The 24,431-nt window shown below is 36.7% G+C and overlaps 1 protein-coding gene across 2 annotated transcripts in view; it reads right to left on the bottom strand.

Annotated features, from left to right (window-relative positions):
• LOC138692152 (zinc finger protein ZFP2-like) overlaps positions 1-24,431 on the bottom strand; it is a 32,600-nt gene that overhangs the window by 7,287 nt on the left and 882 nt on the right. The window contains exons 2-5 of one of the 2 annotated variants that reach the window (XM_069815178.1): positions 20,876-20,976; positions 13,357-13,494; positions 7,331-7,413; positions 2,704-5,323 (exon numbers count right to left, since the gene is read on the bottom strand). In XM_069815178.1, the coding sequence (XP_069671279.1) occupies positions 4,276-5,323; positions 7,331-7,413; positions 13,357-13,494; positions 20,876-20,976 (1,370 nt within the window). In that variant the 3' untranslated portion in view covers positions 2,704-4,275. Of the gene's footprint in view, positions 1-2,703; positions 5,324-7,330; positions 7,414-13,356; positions 13,495-20,875; positions 20,977-24,431 lie in introns of those variants that run through there. The other variant, XM_069815179.1, reaches the window with a different exon arrangement.

Raw genomic sequence — 24,431 nt, 5'->3', positions numbered from 1 at the left:
TTAACATTAGTAATAATGCTTGCATTACGATCAAAAAAAGAGAAAGAAATGACAAGGTTATATGCTCGGAAAAAAATTCGTGTAAGTGAAAGAATACGAACAAATGATTAATTTCGTTCAAATTTGAACTAAAAATCGGAAATGAATAAAGTAGTATACCATACTAGTATCATTTAATATAGGAAACTGTAAATTTAACAGATTTGTCAAATCGTTAATAAAGATGAAGGTATGTAATCGAAATGTATAACAAATACAATATTATTGCTCTCATGGTTTTATCTCATAGCTACGGAATTTATTGATGAGGATAGATCTCTCTTTCTTAACAATTCAGTACTAGCGCACTTTTTTTTATAACGTATGGTATTCAGTTACGTGGGGGACAGTTGCCACCCAAGTTATATTCTTGATTTAGATAATGAATTTGAACATTCTTTGAATATGATTGGTTACATAAATGTGTTACTACGGAGTATACAGATTATTTACATTAAATGTCAAATAATTTCTAGATTTGCCTACAAAATTAAAACTGGAAGCACGTTTATATTCCTTGCTTTGTTGTGAAAATCGTTGTATACAATAATACCAATAGTTTGTGTTCTATTTTCCTTGGATTGTCCTTCAAACGTCTTTATTCCTGAATGATCTCTACACATGTTTATAATACCTAGTTAGTTACAAGGAATTTACACAGATATCCCTCAAATGGTCGGTACATGATCGTATTGATCATTTCACATACAATTTCTAGTCTTTTTGTCTCCATATCTACCAAATTCATAACAACGGTACCTGGATGGATTCCTTTGTTCTGGGGCTGGTGTAGCAGATTGTTGAATTCCTAGTCATACTTGAGAACGCCTTCTAATCTCTGAAGGAATTTGATAAAAGTAGATCTGCAATCCTTCGGCGTTCAATACAACAAATTATCCCTATACGTAGAGTGTAGGCTATGACTCACAAAAGTAATCACATTCCTTACCAAAACTTTGCAGAAACCGTAACATAAAAAGTAGCGTGGTTTACAATTGTCACTCAGAAGAATAAAACCTTCTTCATCAACATCATTCGCGCGACGGTCCTTTAGTTTGAACTTAGTCTCCCTTTCAACAGCCATCCATTCACTCTGGTTTATGGCACATCATCATATTCTTAATATATATCTTTACAAAATTGGAACATGCCTCTTCAAGAATATAAAATTTCCACCAAATGAAAGTCGTACCTTCCAATTTATGAACCATTTACAATTAACCAAAACTTAATTATCCTACACAAACGCAAAGCTTTGCGATCTAAATGGCCGTGGGCTTTGACCAAAGCGCTGTTTACATCATCCAGCCATCGTAACCTGGGTCTGCGGATTTTTCTCTTGCCATCTTGTTTAGCATTTAATATTATTTTGGGCAAACGTGTACCGTTAATACTACAGGAGGTCATACTGGAAGTCATGAGCAACCATTTGTTACAATTCCATTTCCAACAATGTAACAAAAACGACTACATTATCGCAATCTACAGACTTTACACTACGTGTTGACATACTGTGATGTCATCAGCTTCTAACATGTGATCACAGGCAGTTAGCAAATTGGTCGACAACGATGATTCGCTTCGACAGCACACTGCCATACAATTCCTTATTAAAGAGAAAAAATCTTCTGATGAAATTCACCTCAGGCTTCAGCTTGCATACAGAGATGTGTGCATGGACGCAGCAGTGTTAGGAGATGGGTGAAACATTTCAAATACTGGAACAAGATTTCTGTAATGGGAAACAAAGCATACTGTGCCAACCTGCAGTTATTTAGAAGTAAGTTGATATCTAAACAGTCCAAATTTAAACTATACTGTACTACAATAGGATCTGTAGTAACTTATGCCAGCGAAACATGGGTCCTTAAAAACTCCATAAAGCACACACTTTTAATTTTTGAAAGAGCAACACTAAGATAAATTTTTGGTCCAACTAAAATGAATGATGGTACATGGAGAATTAAATATAACAGTGAACTGAAAGAGCTGATAAAGAATAGGCACAAAATGAATCATATAAAATAGCTAAGATTAGGATGGTTTGGTCATATAAATAGAATAGAGAATAATAGAGTGGTCAAACAAATATACAAATGGAAACCAATAGTTAACAGAAAGCAGGGTAGACGAAGAAATAGACGGGAGGATGATGTCTGAATGATTTGAAATTGATGCAGGTGGAAATCTGGACAAAGATAGTTGGAAGCCGTAAGGAATGGAAGAAAGTTGTTGGGAAGGCCAAAACTTTCACCTGAGAGTTGTAGAGCCTGAAAAAGAAAGAAAGAAAGAAAGAAAGAAAGAAGAAGAAGGGACCAGATTTCAAATTTTCGAATTACAAATTTCAAATGCATCGAAAGATGCTACAACATGATCAAGTACAAATTTATATAATAATACAGAACATAACATATTGTTGTTGTTTAGTCAATTGTCCGAAGACAAGTCTGAAAGTCACAAATGATACCAAGAAGACACCATTTATGAGTCAACTAGGGTAGGAGATGACGGGGTAGGGAGGCCAGTTCCTTTCCCCCTCCAATGCATACATCGCTGACTAGCTACACAATACAGCAGTCAGGCTTCAGATGCATACAAACAGTTATTCTTCAACTGACACATATCCTCCGCCTGATAACAAATGAACATATCAGCCACAACCTCAAATAGAGGATATCATACATCAGACTACAGAATATAATTACAACAATAGAAATAGAAACCCATGTATTGTGGGTCCCTATCACCAAGGCATGGTGCGTCCTCAGGTTGCGGATAGAAGAGACGGCCTCCAGATATGGAGGGTAGCTGCGAATATATTGAATAAGCAGTCGTGGACAGCAGAAAAGGGATGGTCCTCCAGCTTGGGGGTTGGGCGAAGGGATAACAACCCATCACCGTAAAAGACAGCTTGTTACGAATCCCTACAATAAGCCTCGGAATAGGACTGATTCTCTGGCACGACTACAGCAAAGGAATAATTTTATTTTTTAACTATAACCATGCTCTCCGCCTTATTTATATCTATCTTCATCCCATATTGCTTGCAGATGTCCCTTAGCTCCAGCAGAATATCTCTTAGTATGATATCTTCTTCATTCTCCATATCATCAGCAAATCTTATGTACAGTACAGGACGCAAGATCTGTTATGTGACATTACTATGTACCGTGGCTATGTCACCAATGAGTGTGGCGGTGGAAAACAGGTTTTAGGTATGAGGTGACCTTAATTGTCTCTAGATTCGTTTATTAAACATCATGAAATAAATTCTATTTTTGAAAGCTCAATCTTTCCCTTCTCACACAGCTCACATGACAGGTATCGCCTCTTCATCAATAGTTTAACCTTCTTACTCTTGCTATCACTCATCCAATGATCTCAAACAATTCTTCAAACATAGATTAACCTACTAACAAATTTAAGACACATAATTGTTTAATAATTCAATTGACTGGTAATCTGATCACATATACGTAGGATAATACTGAACGTGATTCTATTGCATTTTTAAATTAAGACACGATGGATGAAGATGATGTCATGTTACGGCCTCCATGCTTCAAAATACACGACAACAAAATAGTTTTATGACAACAGAGTGAATCAACATTCTCTTTTCCTACAAATTTCCCGTTCACCTTTTAATGAATGTATTTTAACAGTATTTAACTTCTAGTTGTATTTTCCGTTCCCGGTTTATCTTGTGGACCAAACCTCAAAAACATTAGATTACAGAACTGATAAAAACATTCCACAATCATGGCATTACCAAATCTTTTCATCAGTATGTTTGCAAACATATCTCGAAATAGTTTTGCGAAGGAAACACGTTTCAGGCACCTCGCCTATACATGGCAATAGCTTTTCACGATACCCCACAGTGAAAAAACAACTAACCACAAAAATAGCATTAGAAATATTTGTTACGATAAGGTGAGAGTACTTGAACATTTAAAAATAGCAAGACACACTTGACGGTTGACACATTTATGTTTCTCAAAAGTTGATGGCTTAAAGACCAGTAGAGAGAGAACCACTCACAACGAACATTGTATTTTTAGGTTTCTGGTCTCTGTGTCGGCGTCCATGAGCTGTTAGGTTATCCTATTTCGAGTAACAAATACCACAAACATTATATTTGGAAGGTTACTCGCAAATACGAAAGAGATCTTGGTCTTTTAGGTTACCCGAGTGCAAGTAACAATTACCACAAACACCACATTGGTACAGTTTCTAGCCAATATGAATACGCTTATGTCTTCTTAGGTTAGTCAAATCCGAGAAACACTTACCGCACATTTCACATTTAAAAGGTTTCTCGCCAGTATGTCGACGCTCATGTACTTTAAGGTAGGCCAACGTAGTAAAATCTTTATTACAAACATCACAAATGAAAGGTTTATGGCCTGTGTGCCCGCGTTTATGGACGTTCAAGGAATAAGACTTCGTGTAACACTTACCACAAACATCGCATTTGAAAGGTTTCTCGCCAGTGTGTGTACGTCCATGGTTCTTCAGTCTATATGACTGGGAGAAACATTTATCACAAATGTCACATTTAAAAGGATTCTCGCCAGTGTGAAGGCGTTCATGTACCTTCAGTTTTTCCGATTTCAAGTATCGCTTACCACAAACATCATATTTCAAAGGAGTGTGAAGCCGGTTATGTCTTATTAGATTACTGCAATCTGAGAAACACTTACCACAAACATCACATTTAAAAGGTTTCTCGCCTGTATGAACGCGCTCATGTCCTTTTAGGCTGGCCAATTTCGTGAAATCTTTACCACAAACATCACATATAAAAAGTTTCTGGCCAGTGTGAATCCGCTCATGTCTTTTTAGGCAAGCCAACGTTTTGTATTCTTTACCACAAACATTGCATATGAAAGGTTTATCGCCTGTATGCCCGCGTTTATGGACTTTTAAACTACCAGCCTGCGAATAACACTTACCACAAACATCACATTTAAAAGGTTTCTCGCCGGTATGAACGCGCTCATGTCTTTTTAGGCAATCCAACTTCTTGAAATCTTTACCACAAACATCACATTTGAAACGTTTCTTGCCTACGTCGATGGGTAAATGCTCGTTCTGTTTTTTCGCAGTTGAGAAAGATATTTTAGACAAATCTAGTTCCAAATGTTTGTCATCTTCATGAGTCCGCACAGGTTTTCTCAAAGAACTTGAATTCTTGGGAATTTCGCACACAGTCTCGTTCTCTTCAAGAGCATGTCTTTCCAATTCTGTTAATACAGTCCTTTGCTTGGTAGCTGCAATCCTGAAGTAAATATAGTATGTCTATAAAATAGTCGTAACAAATATACATACAATTATTGAATATTCAAATGAACACAAACCTATTTCATGAGGTGCTATTTTATGCGATTGTTTCGAAATTCCAGATTACAAATAAGCTATAAATTTTTCTAATTCTTATTCTTGTTATATAAAGGTTAATTCACGAGGATTCACCGCCAATTACGCAGCTTATTTTCGAAGACATGAGCAAATATGTCATACAAACATGTATCCTAATTTCAATATTTTCAGAGTTACACTAATCTGAATTTCATAGTAAAGTACGGTTTTTTTTGTTGTAGGATTAAAAGAATATTACAAATAGAAACTGAAGTACGAGTATTCAACAGTCTCATTATTATCGTACTCACATGCAAATATTTAAAGAAACGCACGCGGCCATCTCGTAACTTCAAAATCATAAGTTGCGGTGCAGATTTCGTGACAGCACTGCTCCAAACTCACTGTATGTGCGAAATATTGGACACCAAGAGGCTTAATGGCTTTACAGCTAAGAACTCTCCATTAGTTAATAACAACACCAACATGTTTCTTCTGTGAGTGGGAAAATTGGGCTAGTCTATGCAGGGGAACAGGAAACAGTGGCCAAACAGAAACAAATCAGACATTGGTGAAATAATATTGTTCAAGAACCATTGTATGTATTATTGTAGTAGTATTGCTGGTGGTGTGGAAGCGAAAGACTGATCTAATTAGCTACACCAGAATACATGAATGAACGAATAAATAGACAGACAGACAGGATAAATAAATAAATAAATGAATAAATGAATGAATGAATGAACGAACGAATGAATGGAATGAATGAATGAATAAATAAATACATGAATAAATAAATAACCAAACAAATGAATAAATGATTGAATGAATGAATCAGTGAACAAACAAATGAATGAATAAACAAAATAATGAATAAATAAACAAATAAATGAATGGATAAACAAATAAATAAATGAATAACAAATAAATTAATGAATAAACATATAAATAAATGAATGAATAAAAAAATAAATGAATGAATGAATAAACAAATAAATGAATGGATAAACAAATAAATGAATGAATAAACAATTAAATGAATGAATAAACAAATTAATTAATGAATAAACAAATGAATGAATAAACAAATAAATGAATGTATAACTAAATAAATAAAATTAATGAATATACAAATAAATGAATGAATAAACAAATGAATGAATGAACAAATAAATGAATGAATATAAAAATGAATGCATAAACAAAAAAATAATGAAATAATAAGTAAATAAAACAAAAGTAAATAAAAAGGTAATTAAAAATATGGAAATAAATAAGTTAAAAAGTAAGTAAACACATAAACAAGTAAATGAATGAATAAACAAATAATTGAAAGAATAAACAAATAAATGAATGAACAAATAAATGAATGAATAACCAAATAAATAATAAGTAAATAAATAAATAAGTAAATAAAGACAAAATAAATAAATAGGTAAATAAAAATATAGAAACAAATAAGTAAAAAATTAAGTAAACACATAAACAAACAAATAAATAAATAATATACAAATAAATAAAACAGAAAAATTAATGTTACACAGTGGCTTTGTATCTGTGAACAACTGTTTGCAGATAAAACTATTGAAATAGATTCAAAATGGTAGTACATAATTTCTCAGGGACCTCAATTATAAAAAAACTGTAGAAATTATGGACTGTAATAGACTGTAAAGGCCCACTTTTTGCATGTCCATTTACTTTATTTTCACGAAAATCTTGGCACTTATAGAGAAGAACATGAAGACAGGTTTTAACAGTTTATTATGGAAACCAGATAGCAAGGGAAGTGGAGTGTGAATGTGATGATTGGGTATTGCAGGATGATTCAGACAGACAGTTCGTCAGAAGCTGCCTCTGGACAGTCAAGAAAACAGACACTTCAAACACAATGAAGTCTACGTGAAGACTCGCACACCACACTCACCTTTCCGTCAAAACCTCGTTGTCCTCTGGTGTTGCTTCAACTCTTGCGTCATCATTCACTGTGTCCAAGTCACTTTGTTCTTCCTAAAAACACAGAAAAAATAAAACAGAAAGATAGCACAATTTAGATTAAGAAAAGGTAATTGATTTTAGATTCCACAGAATAGGACTTCGTCGTATTGCCGTAAATGACTTTAAGATAATAGAAGAGAAATATTGGGGCAGATTTTTATGGGATAACTCTTTTCGTTATAGATCAGCATTTTTCAACCTTTTCCAATATGTGTCACAATTTAAAATCCTGAGGCACACTCATATAATCTAAAGTTGTTGCTTCCAAGTACGAGAGGAATTTTAAGGTTTTAGAAAGGAATGAGTACTATAAAATACAAATATAGTCCAGGTGAGCTTACCTTAATACCCTAAGGGTAAAACCTATCCATTTTCCCCCTATTACTACATATGCTAGTGGATTATAGTGGTTTTCTAGATGGCAGGTTGAATTTTCTTTTACCAACTTCGTTTCGAATTTCGAGCACTACCAAATACACCTGGAAGTTATTTCTGTTATGTTGGCAGCAATAATTTCGGTTTGCAGTGAAGGAAACTGATGAAAATGCAAGTACCTAGGCTTGTGAATTAATAATTACTATATTTAGTAGTACCGGTATTAATATCAATATCAATACAAAATTCAGTTCTGTTGCGTTGTGATTCCAATTCAACTCTATATTCAGATAAGTGTGATTAAATAAGAAATTGCTTATAGACCTACTTGGTATGAAACATGGACAGAAATATATTTCACCTTTTAATGAATTTTTTTCGTGTTTAGATTTTTATAAAAATTTCCAAGAGAGGAAATAGCATTGTAGCAGCTTCTCCAAAAGATAAAGTGCTCGTAAGTATTTTAAGTAGGGTATACATTTCAAGGTTGTACTCTGTTTTATCCAGAGGCGTATAGTGGTTAAAGTGTTTGGGCTATCGCTGACCCTATTATTACACAAAATATATCTAACAATTACTTTAATTTTAATTACTATGGTAAAACTAATAATACAAAATTATTACATTATGTTATATTTTAAACTTTTTCTTTTGTAATTTCCTTGGGCTACCGCCGGTAGCCCTGGTAGCCCGCAAATACGCCCCTGGTTTTATCAAACTAAAGACATTTTTAGGATAGGTGTCATGAATTGTAAACTGTTTAGTTTCATTTTGCCAGACAAAATTAATTTTAATATTAGATCATACTAATCCTAATTACCAACGTAATATTATGCGAGAAGTCCAGGAAGAAAATATACTGTTTCATATATTATTGAACCATTAGGACACACCTCGCAAGATGAGTTGAGATAAATAAGTAAACAAGCAAGACATTGTTATTTTTAATACTGTATTATTATTTTTATTACTATTACTATTATTATTATTATTATTATTATTATTATTATTATTATTATTATTATTATTATTATTATTATTATTATTATTATTATTATTGTAGTACCTAGCATTCTGATTTTTCCCTCTTTCATGATATTTGGTGTTAGTTGGCAAAACTGAAGATACAGCCAAATTAAACTTTTAGGAACTACACTTAGTGATCCTCACTATAAATGAGAAAAATATATATGCATTAATATAGGGCTGCTAAATAAAATATTTTTAATGTTATATCAATTAGTTTTGAGTCAATATATTGGGAAATGATAATACGATGAATGGTAGAAAAGTCCATGTTGCAAAAAACCTTGAGAAGAGAAACAACACCATTATTCACATACTAAACTAACAAAATATTTGTGTTTTTATTTAAGGTTCATGTCAGAAATGCAAAATTTAATGACAGAAAATTATTCTTTTCTAATTAGTTATTTGGGAAAATCGAAAAAGCACACTATTTCATTGCATGTGCTGCTAAGGTATTTAATGCATGAAACATTTTCTTTCATAAAGCCAAGTAAAATACGATGTTTTTTTTTAAGGTTGGCAAGATATTATAATTGGATACTTTAAAGTAGAAAGGTGCAAAGTGCCAAATTCATAGAAAACGAAATTATTATGCAGAAAAGTGCAATGTGCCTAGGAGGATGATGTATCAAAGAGACTAAATCCACTTGTGTTTCTTAAGAGAGATATTTAGATGTTACATTGCCAGCACCATGCAGTTTCAGACGGTGAGCTCCCTCTTGAGATGCATCATACAATGCAATGCATTTTCAACAGGTCATGTTTGTGCCCAAACTTACACACAGCGAAATGTTTTACAGATGTCAGCTTTCACGTTATAACTTTGTAGTTTGTGTATGGAATACAATGCAGTCCTACATGTGTATGTGGGATGAAAGCATCGCGAGTAGAGGTGCCAATGAGATTGCCTCGTGTGTACTAAAACTGATGAATATGGACATACAAGAAGAATCTGATAACTGTGCAGCTGAAAACAAAAATCGTGTAATGGTTTTCATGTGTCTCCTTTTAGTTGCCATTGGTTTATTTGAGCACATAGAACAAGCGGCCACAGTTTTTTGCAATGCGATTCTGATTTCGCTTTGATTGAAAAACGACAAAAAGTGACAAAAGCTTTCATTCCTAGTGACCTGCTTAAAATCGTACAAGACTCTAAAGTTGTAAAACCATTTCAAACCGTTTCAATGCTAGTCATATTTCCTTAATATGCAAGATGTTGCTGATCAACTAATTTCCATCAAGAACTTGAATATTTCTAAGCCATGTTGCATTCAGTATGATGTTAGTAAAACAGGTAGTGTTTCTGTGAAATAGTCCCATGACAATGAAGCAGTGCATACCATTAAAGTGTTTAAAAAGGAAAAAAAAAAAAATGAAAGATGTGCAGTCGGCATTGTTTCAAGTTAAAGCATTAAATAGGGAAATTACTGAAGAAAAGAAGGGGGATCTACTAGAATGACTCCCTATCTTCCAAGTGAGGAGCATAGGCAGTTCTACAGGGAGATCTGAGAGTGAAAATTGATTCAGAATAGGAAAAAATAGGTCTTGGACTTTGCACCATTCTACTGCAACCGTACCCATTACTTAACCCTTTTCACAATCTGTGTTATAGAATTACATATGGAGAAATAATGTCTTTACATACCACTTTTACGAGGGGGATCCAGGAAATAACGACCGTTCGCGCATACCCACCGCGAAGCTGACTCCCCTTCCTTGTTTGAAGGTCAACTGGCTTCCTTAACATGTGTTCTCATAATGTTGTGAGTACTGGTTGCAACAAGTCGCCATTGTGCATTTTGTGTTACTTCAAAATGAACGACGTGATTGATAATCCAGCCGACTGTGAGGTTAGGAGTGTGATTCGATTTTTGAATGCCCGACATTTGAAACCTGCAGAAATTTACCGCCAATTGAAAGAAGTGTATGATGATACTGTAATGAATGAAAGAAATGTGAGAAAATGGTGCGAAATGTTCAACAATGGGCGAACAAATGTCCATGATGAAACTCGACCCGGACACCCATCACTCATCACAGAAGACCTGAAGACTAAAATGAACGACAGAATCTTGCAAGACAAGCGCACATCACTCGACGAATTGCATATTGCCTTTCCTAACAATTCTCGTTCTTTGCTTGGTGAAAATGTGTCGCAACATCTTGGCTGCCACAAAATCTGTGCACAATGGGTTCCACGGCAACTGAGTGACAAACACAAATCTCAGAGAATGGCATCACCATTGACATTCTTGATGCGATATCACACAGATGGAGACGCCTTTCTTGATCAAATTGTGACTGGTGATGAGACCTGGGTGTCTCACAACACCCCAGAGACCAAGCGCCAATCACGTCAGTGGCATCATCCCTCATCACCCAAGAAACCGAGAAAATTCAAACAGACTCTCTCAACACAAAAAGTCATGGCTACTGTCTTTTGGGATCGCAAAGGTGTTCTTTTGCTGGATTTCATGCCAAAAGGCACTACGATCAATGCAAATCGTTATTGTGAGACTTTACGAAAACTACGGCGTGCCATGCAAAACAAGAGGCGAGGAATGCTTTCGAGAGGAGTTGTACTTCTTCACGACAACGTCCGCCCGCACACTGCTGCTTCAACTCGAGAATTGCTGGATCAATTCGGTTGGGAAATCTGTGATCATCCGCCCTATAGTCCAGACCTTGCTCCTAGCGATTTTCACCTTTTCACTAAGCTGTAAAACTTTCTAGGTGGTACGAGTTTTGGAAGTGATGAAGAGTTGAAGAAGACAGTGAACACCTGGCTTAATGAACTGGCGGCAGAGGAGTATAACACGGGAATTCTAAAGCTAGTGAACAGATACGACAAATCTTTAAATGTAGGTGGTGATTATGTAGAGAAGTAAAGGAAGCTTCAGTAATGTAACAGACTTTGTTTTTTCAAATAAATAAATAAATAAATAAAAAAAAATATATATATATATATATTTTAAGTATTACAACAAAACGGTCGTTATTTCCTGGATCCCCCTCGTATTAATGACTAAACACTGTACTAATGCTGTTTTCTATCAGTAAAAAAAAAACATGACACAAATATGTGTACAATTATTCTAATAGCTACATTTTTTATCTTATCTCCAATGTTTCATTTTGGCACTTTGCACCCTTCTACTTTAAAGTATCCAATTTTACTGATCTAGATACCCTAGATGCGAGTCAGTCACTCTCTTCTCTGTTGCTCGCACAGCTACTCTATGTTTACTGAAGGCTGATTTGAGCTGCATTTGGTATTCTGCAGCACACCAGCGGATTTTTCGAGTGTGCCACCGTAAACTGGTGAAAATTGGCTGTTACAGAATAAATATTTAAATACTGTACAACAGCAGGAATTATCTATGAAGGAACAATTGAATTTCTAGTCACGAAATTGGTGGATTTTGTAAGTTGCTTGTAAGTTGACAATTTATCAACTGCAATGGTTATCCAGTTTCTGACTGAAGTGAAGATGGTAGATAATGCCAGCGAAATGAATGCAGGTCCAGCACCAAGAGTTACCGAGCATTTGATCTCAATGGTTAACGGGATAAGCCCTGAAAGAGGTAACTTGCACCAAACTACTTTGCTACTTTCATGGTCTAGTTGGAGTCTAGTCATAAGAGGTAAGCGAAATTAAGTTTATTTCTAGTAATTTTAAAATTGGTAAAATGGAGTTTCTAATTTTTACGTTTGTCTACCTGTATTAAAACTAAATACACTTTACTGGCAGAATAAAGATCAGCTATGTAATTTGTCTGCAGTTACAAAATATTTTCTATCTCCAAATATCATATTCTACAAAGGATATATTGAAAATAAGTACATACTCAAAAACAAAAGGGCGAAGAAATAATGTCACAAGACACTGTAGTCCCAACAAGAACAATTAAAGAAATGACCATGATAGCCTTGAAAGGTCCTCTGCAGATTTTACGGTGACACTTGTATTTAAAACCAAATTGAATTTTCTCATTCTATTTTTTATCTGTATATTTTATTTTACTGGAAATTTTCATTATGTGAAATATTATCTCCTGTACATTTTAGTTTCTTGTAAGACATTTTTAATGTCACCTTAAATGTTACTATTTAACATTCTTTGTCTTTGGTAACCTCACCAAGTTGAGGAAGATTGAATATTTATTTTTTCATACATCTCAAGCAAAATCAATTATTTGGACACGGTAAAAACTTTTAAGAATTTCATACAAAAAAAAAGTTCTGTTCTTAAGAAAAACATTTTTTCAAACGCATTGTGGGAATGTGTAGCTTGCCAACTATTAAGAGTAAGCATAACAAGAATTTCGCTTCCACATTTAAAACATAAACAGACATAACAGTTCAACATTATTAGAGTTCTTTGTAACATGACATAACTTGTAATAGTAAATAGTAATAAGTGTTTCTCCTCTCCATCATAGAGTAAAAGACACTGCAAGTACCATTGTAAAAAGTAGTGTCTGTGACAATCAAAATACAAGATAAACACTGGGAGAGGCATATACTGTGCATTACTTGTGCTCCACTCACCTCTGGTTCACGCTTCACCATAGGGAGCGAAATTGGCACTGGATCTCCCTCAAATTTTATCTCAGATAAGAGATCAGAGCTCTGGTCCTCATATTCCTCTTTTATACCAGTCACATGATGATCCAAGAAATTCCGTTCCTGCAGTACAAAGAGACGTCTTAAATTAGCAATTTATTACAGTGTTAGAAGACGACTTCTAATTTTACAAGTTGCTCCTTACGTTTCCGTATGCTACAATGTGATCACAATCCACAGAATTATGATAATGATAATGATGGTAATAATAATAATAATAATAATAATAATAATAATAATAATAATAATAATAATAACAATAAAACAACAATAATAATAATAATAACAATAAGAATAAAAACAAGAATAACAATAATAATAATGCTAATAATAATAACATTAATAATAATAATAACAATAATAATAATAATAAAAATAATAAAAATAGCAATAACAATAATAATAATAACAATAATAATAACAATAATAAAATAGCAATAACAATAACAACAATAATAATGATAGCAAATAATAATAACAATAATAAAAATAATAATAATAACTATAATGGTAATAACAATAACGATAATAATAATAATAACAATAATAATAATAACAATAATAACACTAATAAAATAGCAATAACAATAATTATAATAATAACAATAAAATTATAATAGCAATAATAACAATGATAATAATAATAACAATAATAATAATCATCATAATAATAAAAGTAATAATTTATTTATTGAAAATATTAACGTTCAAAACAACAGCGCAATTAATAATAATGATAATAATAATAAAATAATAATAATATTAATAACAGTAATGTTTTATTTTCTCTGGCAGAGTTAAGGCCATATGGCCTTCTCTTCCACTCAACCAGGCTTAATCAATACAATACATATTTAAATTACGAATATTTACACTGTACTTAAAAGGTTCTCCAGCTATATTCTTCAGTTAAGTTTTAACGACTATTAGGCTACATATTTATTTAAATTTAGATAAACCTATAAGGTAATGTAGTAATTTAATTTATGAACTAATTTAATTCAATCAATTAAATTAAAGTAATTAATTAAATTCAGCATATGCTTTACATTATGATGTATAAAGCCAATACTTCAGCCATTACTGTATACAATAAATTACTGTGCAATATAATGTAGCATATCTTGAACACTGTGTTAGATTAACAACAATATTTGAGTAGTTTTATAAACAATCAATAAGACCCTGGACTGTTGTCAGCCCACAATATTTTTTCGTTGACTTTATTCGATGGCTAGAAATTCCTTGTGTATGAAGGGAAACTGTGGAAAAACCACCACTGTCTGCTTTTGTTTTAATGAACTACTGCTATTAGATCTATGCAAAAAATAGTAAATATCAATACCTTAAAAACAATATACTTAGCATACTTCTACTCTGTAATGAGTTTTGGAATAATATTCTGGGGAAATTCCACAGATACTAACAGTGTATTTCTATTATAAAAAAGAGTAATTAGAATAATAGTAGGTGCCAAATCTAGGGAATCGTGTAAGACTATTTTCAAAAGATTACAAATAATGCCCATGGCTTGTCAGTATATTTTTCATTAATAATCTTCCTCGTATGTAATCGTGAAAACTTCGTTACTATTTCAACCATTAGAAGAAAATATTAAAGAATTCAGAAACAGATGGCTTGAACACATTTCTCGTATGGAAGCTAGCCGGACACTCCAAGAAATGCTAAAATACCACCCTCAAGGACGACGACGACCTGGACGTCCACAGAAACGTCTACTGGATCCTGTATAGCTGGAACCGATACAGGCCAACAATGCCTAATTTCGTGCATGGAAAATGATGATGATGATGATTACTCAGGACAGTACCAAAGTAGGATTGTGCAAAATCATTAATAGAATGACACACTGAAATTATTTAACCTAATCATAAAATCTACAAATGTTTTGGCCTTCAGGAAACTCGCGACAATATTATGATTTATCTCGAATTCATCATTACAAGCTCCTTCCCTCTCAAAATTCACAAATGTAATAATATCTCCTGTAATAGAAATATATACTGTGACAGACGCGTCGGAAGTCGAACGCGCGTCCGACAGAAGGGTGGGCGCGTAGAGAGTGGAAAACCAGCTTCGGTCGACACTGGGCACGGCGTACAGAGGAGAGGGGGAGACGACGGGACAGTGGCAGAGAGGGGGAACAAAAGCAATTGCGACTGAGCAGAGAAATCCGGAGAAAGCTCCAGAAGCGCAATGCTCTGACGTTTGTAGAAACGTCCAGGATAGATGGCTCGTGAAGTGTGATTTAACAAATGAAAGCGAGCAGCCTTCGAGAAGCCAGTTTAGTTTAGAACAGCCAGTCGGTTTGTGAAGCAGCCGTGAGCGAGTAAGGAAGCCAGCCTTCGAGACCGGAGTTCGACGTGAGGAGGACCGCAACTGTGGCAGCGACCAGGCGGGTGAGGCGTATCCGGAAGTCTTGGGTTCGACTTGAGTGGGTCCGCAACTGGGGAAGCATCCACGCGAGTGCGGCGTATCCGGAAGTCTTGGGTTCGACTTGAGTGGGTCCGCAACTGTGGCAGCGAACAGGCGGGTGCGGCGTATCCGGAAGTCTTGGGTTCGACTTGAGTGGGTCCGCAACTGCGGCAGCGACCAGGCGGGTGCGGCGTATCCGGAAGTCTTGGGTTCGACTTGAGTGGGTCCGCAACTGTGGCAGCGAACAGGCGGGTGCGGCGTATCCGGAAGTCTTGGGTTCGACTTGAGTGGGTCCGCAACTGAGGAAGCGTCCACGCGAGTGCGGCGTATCCGGAAGTCTTGGGTTCGACTTGAGTGGGTCCGCAACTGTGGCAGCGAACAGGCGGGTGCGGCGTATCAGGAAGTCTTGGGTTCGACTTGAGTGGGTCCGCAACTGTGGCAGCGAACAGGCGGGTGCGGCGTATCCGGAAGTCTTGGGTTCGACTTGAGTGGGTCCGCAACTGGGGAAGCGTCCACGCGAGTGCGGCGTATCCGGAAGTCTTGGGTTCGACTTGAGTGGGTCCGCAACTGTGGCAGCGAACAGGCGGGTGCGGCGTATCCGGAAGTCTTGGGTTCGACTTGAGTGGGTCCGCAACTGAGGAAGCGTCCACGCGAGTGCGGCGTATCCGGAAGTCTTGGGTTCGACTTGAGTGGGTCCGCAACTGTGGCAGCGAACAGGCGGGTGCGGCGTATCCGGAAGTCTTGGGTTCCACTTGAGTGGGTCCGCAACTGGGGAAGCGTCCACGCGAGTGCGGCGTATCCGGAAGTCTTGGGTTCGACTTGAGTGGGTCCGCAACTGTGGCAGCGAACAGGCGGGTGCGGCGTATCCGGAAGTCTTGCGTACGACTTGAGTGGGTCCGCAACTGGGTAAGCGTCCACGCGAGTGCGGCGTATCCGGAAGTCTTGGGTTCGACTTGAGTGGGTCCGCAACTGTGGCAGCGAACAGGCGGGTGCGGCGTATCCGGAAGTCTTGGGTTCGACTTGAGTGGGTCCACAACTGTGGCAGCGAACAGGCGGGTGCGGCGTATCCGGAAGTCTTGGGTTCGACTTGAGTGGGACCGCAACTGGAGAAGCGTCCACGCGAGTGCGGCATATCCGGAAGTCTTGGGTTCGACTTGAGTGGGTCCGCAACTGTGGCAGCGAACAGGCGGGTGCGGCGTATCCGGAAGTCTTGGGTTCGACTTGAGTGGGTCCGCAACTGTGGCAGCGAACAGGCGGGTGCGGCGTATCCGGAAGTCTTGGGTTCGACTTGAGTGGGTCCGCAACTGTGGCAGCGAACAGGCGGGTGCGGCGTATCCGGAAGTCTTGGGTTCGACTGACAGTGAACTTTATCTGAAAGCCTTGAGTTCGAAGTTTAGTGGACTGCCTTTGCAAGTCTTGGGTTCGATATACTGTGAACTTGAGTGAATGAGCCGGAAGAACTAGCCAAGACAAACGAACTGTGAACTGACAGTTTTATTTTGTAAATAGTGCTTTGTGAACATTAGTTGGGGTTAGGAGTACATTGTTGCTCTTAATAATCCACGTGAATTGTCTTTGTTGTCTGAGGAATGCAATAACGAATACTGTGTTGCTGTGTAGAGTGAAATAGCCAATGTTGAAGGGAGTGTTTAAATTCAGAAATAGGAATCCATTATTGTTGTCAATAAAAGTAACAAGATAGTGTTTAATTAAAAGTCACAATACAATGCAACAGTATTAATTAATCCTCTATACTAAAGGGAATTTCTTAAAAAATTCGAACACACTTATAAATAAGTCTCTTTATTATGCAATGCTATTATACCGTACCAATGATACTGCCAACAATTTGAAGTAATTTGCATGATGATATTATCAATTTCTGTATATCTCAACTGATTGAATTGATTATGCATTAAGTTGAATCAATTTATTTGCTATGTATTATATTTTATAGTCCGACTGATGAATAATCGTTTGAGTTTGTAAATTTAATAATCTTACTGGCTATGTACTCTATAATTTTAGTAGAGCCATCGATGTAGCTCAGTCAGCATACTCGCTGGCCTCCAGATCCGGAGCTACGCTTGGGCTTGGGTTGGATCCCCGTTTCGTCTGATAGATTGGTTTCTACCAAAGTTTTCCCCAGCCATGGGACTGATGTCGGATAATGTATGGCGAGTTCTCACGCTCACTTCACATCACCCCCATTTGGTCTGATTTCCTGATTGGATTTTCTCCGGGGTTTTCCCCAAATATAAGTACAATGCCAGGTAATCTTTTGGCGAATCCTCGGCCTCATATTATCTCAATACTTCTCGCCATAAAATTGTAAAAAATTGTAGAAAATTGTAAAATTTGTAGAAAATTGTAAAATTTGTAAAAACATGTAAAAATTGTAATTGTAATCTTGTAAAATTTTGACTTGCTCCACATCTTAAAGCTTCATTGCTAATGTAAGATCTACGGAATATAATAAATGAAATGAAAAAAAAGGGAAAATTTTTAACTACTAATTAATAAATAATTGATTAACTGGCGAACTTACTCGTGTTAATTATGTAAGCATGTGCAGCTTACAGCTGTTTCGGTGTTACTTGCCACCATCATCAGAGCCTTCTGGGTCTTGGCGGCATTTCGATATCTCTGCCTGTTGAGTGGGTGCTTTCTTGTGGTGAAGGGTTGTGTCAAATAGTGTGTGTGTTCTGAAATTGATCTGTGTGTTGAGAATTTTATTAGGGTTTGTTTCGGTGTCCCAGTATATTTCATATTGTTCTAGTGTGTTGAGTTTTTGGTTTTTGGGTTGTATGTGTAGGATTTCCATGTCTGTGTTTATGTATGGTTCGCATTAGTTATGTGTTCGTCATATGTAGATGTATTGTGTCCTCTGGATAATGCTTTGATGTGTTCTTTGTATCGAGTTTGAAATGATCTGCCTGTCTGTCCAATGTAGAAAGTGTCGCAATTATTGCATGGGAGGTTGTATAAGCCTGTGTAATTTCGCTATACATCCATTAACAAACTCAGTAGAAAATGCATTTTGTAACTTATGCTCTTTCATTTATATTTTCAACTGCATCAATGCTGTAACACATGAAGAAATAATTTCGGTAATGCTCGCTTACTATTGGACTTTGCTCTTATTTCACATCTACATATTTCCTGCTGGGATATTTTCTGATGCTGAAGCATATTTAATAATTTCCTAATTGATTTAAGCTCTCAAACATGCCTCTGGAGAACAAGTACGAGCTAACGTGTATCGTAATGAGCACGTCAATAACAGAAGAAGATCTCAAAACAATGCATTTGTAAGTTTTCCACATATTTAAATCAATTAAGGTCACAGTTTTCCTTGCCAATAAGTGGTAGCATGTGCTTCATAAATACTGATCAAGTGAATGAAAGAAGGTTATTGTTGTAAAACACAAGGAAGCACCCTGGCTAAATATAATTATGCCTTAGAAATTATTATACGGAAAAAATGTTATAGGGTACAGAACAAAATCTCTCTCACACAAAATCCAAGATTCATCTAAGTTTCATACGGGCTATTCCATCTCAAGTCGACCGAAATATAGAGAAAATTGACCTTGCAATGAAAATTTTTCTGTCTGTAGACAACTATGAAACAATGCTTTGTGGAAAGTTTGAGGCATCAGAACATCATAGTGTTTAAATTTAAAATATTTTAATTCATCGTATTTTCATAAAATTAGCAAATTTAAACTATAGTGGCTCCGAAACCCTTTTACACAATGATCAAAATCATGGCTTATTTTGATGCTGAGATATTAATGTTTATATTGACATGTAAACAGATTTTTCTTACTTTTTATGGATATGGAGAAATTTAGATTTTTCTTAATTAAGACACCTTTGCCCACGAAAAAATATTTTTAAAATATATAGTTAGATTCCGCATTGAAAGTACAAATAAACACGTATTTTTTACTGGTGCAACGTTAATAAGAAGGTATTGAAAAATCAAATAAAGAAGATAAATAGTACGCGCGTGAACTAACCAGGTGACTGTGAGGCGGGAGCTAGCCTAGGAAGCAAGGCCAGGAGACATAAACACGTGATGTTTCGTCTAGTAGCGCATAGCTGGGCTAGCTTTATCACAGGTTTTTCTTAAACACAGGAGTAAAATAACGCCTAATGCTTGCTTATCTTCATCTCTCGGTCAGTGTGTGCTGTGTTGCGCCTTTCAAGTCTAGGCGTGTGAAAATAATTTATTTAATACCCCAGAAACTTATAGAAGTACCACTAAGCAAACAACGCCGAATCCCTCTTAATAATGCAAGGTTTTTTCTCAATATTTTTTTACATTTTTACAAACGGGAAAAAATCCTAAAAAGTAAGTAAAATCAGATTATCTGTCTCTCTGTATACAATAAAAATAAGCATTACTTCTTATCATAACCTACCAAATGTCAGCTTCAAAACGAGCTCTCGTTCAATGTTCTGCAGTAAATGGTTCCAGAATTCTGAGCGCTGAAAGAGGCTTGTTTTTCTAAAATACGCTAAATTTGTCGGTCAACAAAACGAAAACCGTTTGACTTTCGATAGTATATTTTTGAAAATGCACTACCCTCAGCACCTTGTATAAATAGGGAAAAAATTAGAGTATAAAAAAATGCGAGGTTTTTTACTGATCGATTTCATATGGAATAGAACATACACAGGTACCAAACAGAACCACAGTGGAGCCGTGGACGGATTACATTAACAACTGTGACTCTGCATTACTTGATCATTATGCAGAGTGAGTAGTGGTAACATTAACTAGCTTATGTTCCTGTGAAAATTTCTTCTCACGAGGAGAGTAGAACCAAAGTATACTTCATAATGCCAGACCAATTCATGACGCCTTATACCAAACAACAACTGCGTTGGTTTCTAATTTAGTCTACTGGGTATAAAGTGAGAAATGTTGAAATGAGAGCTTTTCTGGCACTGGTAAACATACAAATAAACAAAATATATAGTAAGACCTTTGATTTACCTTTGATAAAGAATCATTTTCTTTCATTTCGTATATGCCATCATGTAGTTGTAAGTCGAGAGGATCAACTGCAGGTTCCATTTTGATCACATCCATCACAACTGAAAGAAAAGGTAATGTAAGTGACATTGATTATAGAAACTGTGCTGTTGAGAAACAGTAATTACAAATTGCTACGATCTAGTTCACAACGCATTAATTACCTCGTATTCGATCTTCTTCCACAATTCCTTGCTAAGACCCATAGATAAGAAAATGTTTGGCCTAGGTTTTAATTAACGACGCTCGCAACTGCCGAGGTTATATCAGCATCGCCGGTGTGATGGAATTTTGTCCCGCAGGAGTTCTTTCACATGCCAGTAACTGTACTGACATGAGTCTGTCGCATTTAAGCACACTTAAATGCGCTCGACCAGGCTCGGGATCGAACCCGCAACCTCGGGCATAGAAAGCCAGCGCTATACCAACTGCTTCAACCAGGCCGAAAAGACCTCTAGATTCACTACTGCTAATAGGAGAGACCATCCAAATAATATTCAATTCAAACTCAAACTTACTTACTAGACACTTGGTAAATATTTAAGACAGGCTCAGATATGACTTCTCGTACAGAATTGTCTTATTCTAGCATAAAATACTTCAATCTACAGTGATTTCATGCCAATATAATTATTCTGACTTTAATTTCTAATTCAGGGACTAATTCCTTGTTTGTTCTTAACTTGTACAAGAAACAGTCTAGTGTCTATTTAATGAGTCAGTATTTTAGCATTCAGATTCCATTGTTAGTGTAATTTTAATTGAATTCGTGAAATTGTAGTTGTAATGGCTTGGTAGAGAGGAAAAGAAGGCCTAGTCGTCTTATCTCTACAAGGTAAAAGAGGTAAATACTAAACACTTTATCTTAAATTTCTCTACATGTCTGAAACCAGTAATGTGTTGCAGAAGAACAAGGAACATTTTTAGTACAGATATGAAAACTAGGTATTTTATTGAAAGATACACTAAACTGAGTTTCTCTACACACAATAGATATTTGGCACATACATAGTGCATTTGCAAGTTGGGATCTGGCGTCTTCTCAGCCCATTTCAGTTGTGCGGATATAAAGGGAAGAATTGTGACGGTGTCACGTATGATTCCTGGGGTAGCTCAGTCGTTAGAGCATTCATGCGCTAAGGGAAGGATCGACTCGTATAATCCAATGGTTATAGCTGATAATTAATCACTTTCGTGATATTTTGTTCGATATTATTTTCTGCAAAGCGATTATTTGTTGCAAATTTATTAACTGCATTTCATTCATTCCTAGTGTTCTGTCCAAGGGCAGAACATGCATTGCAAACCCAGCATTCTCCAATCTCTCCTATTTTCAGTCTCCCTCTTTGTCTCCAGATATGATCTATATACCTTGTGTGTGTGTGTGTGTGTGTGTGTGTGTGTGTGTGTGTGTGTGTGTGTGTGTGTGTGTGTGTGTGTGTGTGTGTGTGTGTGTGTGTGTGTGTGTGTGTGTGTGTGTGTGTGTGTGTGTGTGTGTGTGTGTGTGTGTGTGTGTGTGTGTGTGTGTGTGTGTGTGTGTGTGTGTGTGTGTGTGTGTGTGTGTGTGTGTGTGTGTGTGTGTGTGTGTGTGTGTGTGTGTGTGTGTGTGTGTGTGTGTGTGTGTGTGTGTGTGTGTGTGTGTGTGTGTGTGTGTGTGTGTGTGTGTGTGTGTGTGTGTGTGTGTGTGTGTGTGTGTGTGTGTGTGTGTGTGTGTGTGTGTGTGTGTGTGTGTGTGTGTGTGTGTGTGTGTGTGTGTGTGTGTGTGTGTGTGTGTGTGTGTGTGTGTGTGTGTGTGTGTGTGTGTGTGTGTGTGTGTGTGTGTGTGTGTGTGTGTGTGTGTGTGTGTGTGTGTGTGTGTGTGTGTGTGTGTGTGTGTGTGTGTGTGTGTGTGTGTGTGTGTGTGTGTGTGTGTGTGTGTGTGTGTGTGTGTGTGTGTGTGTGTGTGTGTGTGTGTGTGTGTGTGTGTGTGTGTGTGTGTGTGTGTGTGTGTGTGTGTGTGTGTGTGTGTGTGTGTGTGTGTGTGTGTGTGTGTGTGTGTGTGTGTGTGTGTGTGTGTGTGTGTGTGTGTGTGTGTGTGTGTGTGTGTGTGTGTGTGTGTGTGTGTGTGTGTGTGTGTGTGTGTGTGTGTGTGTGTGTGTGTGTGTGTGTGTGTGTGTGTGTGTGTGTGTGTGTGTGTGTGTGTGTGTGTGTGTGTGTGTGTGTGTGTGTGTGTGTGTGTGTGTGTGTGTGTGTGTGTGTGTGTGTGTGTGTGTGTGTGTGTGTGTGTGTGTGTGTGTGTGTGTGTGTGTGTGTGTGTGTGTGTGTGTGTGTGTGTGTGTGTGTGTGTGTGTGTGTGTGTGTGTGTGTGTGTGTGTGTGTGTGTGTGTGTGTGTGTGTGTGTGTGTGTGTGTGTGTGTGTGTGTGTGTGTGTGTGTGTGTGTGTGTGTGTGTGTGTGTGTGTGTGTGTGTGTGTGTGTGTGTGTGTGTGTGTGTGTGTGTGTGTGTGTGTGTGTGTGTGTGTGTGTGTGTGTGTGTGTGTGTGTGTGTGTGTGTGTGTGTGTGTGTGTGTGTGTGTGTGTGTGTGTGTGTGTGTGTGTGTGTGTGTGTGTGTGTGTGTGTGTGTGTGTGTGTGTGTGTGTGTGTGTGTGTGTGTGTGTGTGTGTGTGTGTGTGTGTGTGTGTGTGTGTGTGTGTGTGTGTGTGTGTGTGTGTGTGTGTGTGTGTGTGTGTGTGTGTGTGTGTGTGTGTGTGTGTGTGTGTGTGTGTGTGTGTGTGTGTGTGTGTGTGTGTGTGTGTGTGTGTGTGTGTCTCTCTCTCTCTGTGGGGCCGGGAGGAAAAAGGTCATAGGTCAATTTTTTGTTAAAATGGGATTTTACATATTCTGAAAGTGGAAACAATTCTCTACAATCTGGTGAAACGGCTAAAGTCAAATAAGACTCCTGACTGGATTTACAGAGCGTTACCAAATGTCCTAAGTACTTTTTGAATCGAGCACACACAGAATAAAGGACTTAAGAATATTTAATACTTTATTTCTTACAAACCATCACATGTTTTCCTTCCATGCTTCCCTATTAAAAAGGTTTAACTTGGAATTTAGCCATTTTATGACATACTGATGCCCTTTCCTTTTAAAACTTTAAGCACCAGGGTAAACAGTCCTATAATTGTTTAAGACCCATTTTGCATTCCTAATAAATTACATTTCTCATTTATTTTGCTATTAAAAAGGTCTTATGTTTAAATAGTCCCTTCTACTCAGTTTCGGTTGTAGTCTTAAAAAGGCTTAAGTGCGACTATCTTTGGAAATAATCAAGAAAATTGCTAAATGAGCAACATTACCTATTTTGAAGAAATATAAACTAATAATAACCAGCAAAAAACTCTTAGTTAAAAAACTCTATAACTGAAACCAATTTCAATCTTTCTACTGCTCTCTTGAAAAGAATAAAATTTTAACTTAAGACCTTTTTCCTCCCAGCCATATATATATATATATATATAATCATAAGTCTGATAATGATTTTTGTAGTTACAAT

Source organism: Periplaneta americana, chromosome 16 (assembly GCF_040183065.1).
Source record: "Periplaneta americana isolate PAMFEO1 chromosome 16, P.americana_PAMFEO1_priV1, whole genome shotgun sequence".
Lineage (NCBI taxonomy): Eukaryota > Metazoa > Arthropoda > Insecta > Blattodea > Blattidae > Periplaneta > Periplaneta americana.
This window is presented reverse-complemented; position numbering and strand designations above follow the sequence as displayed.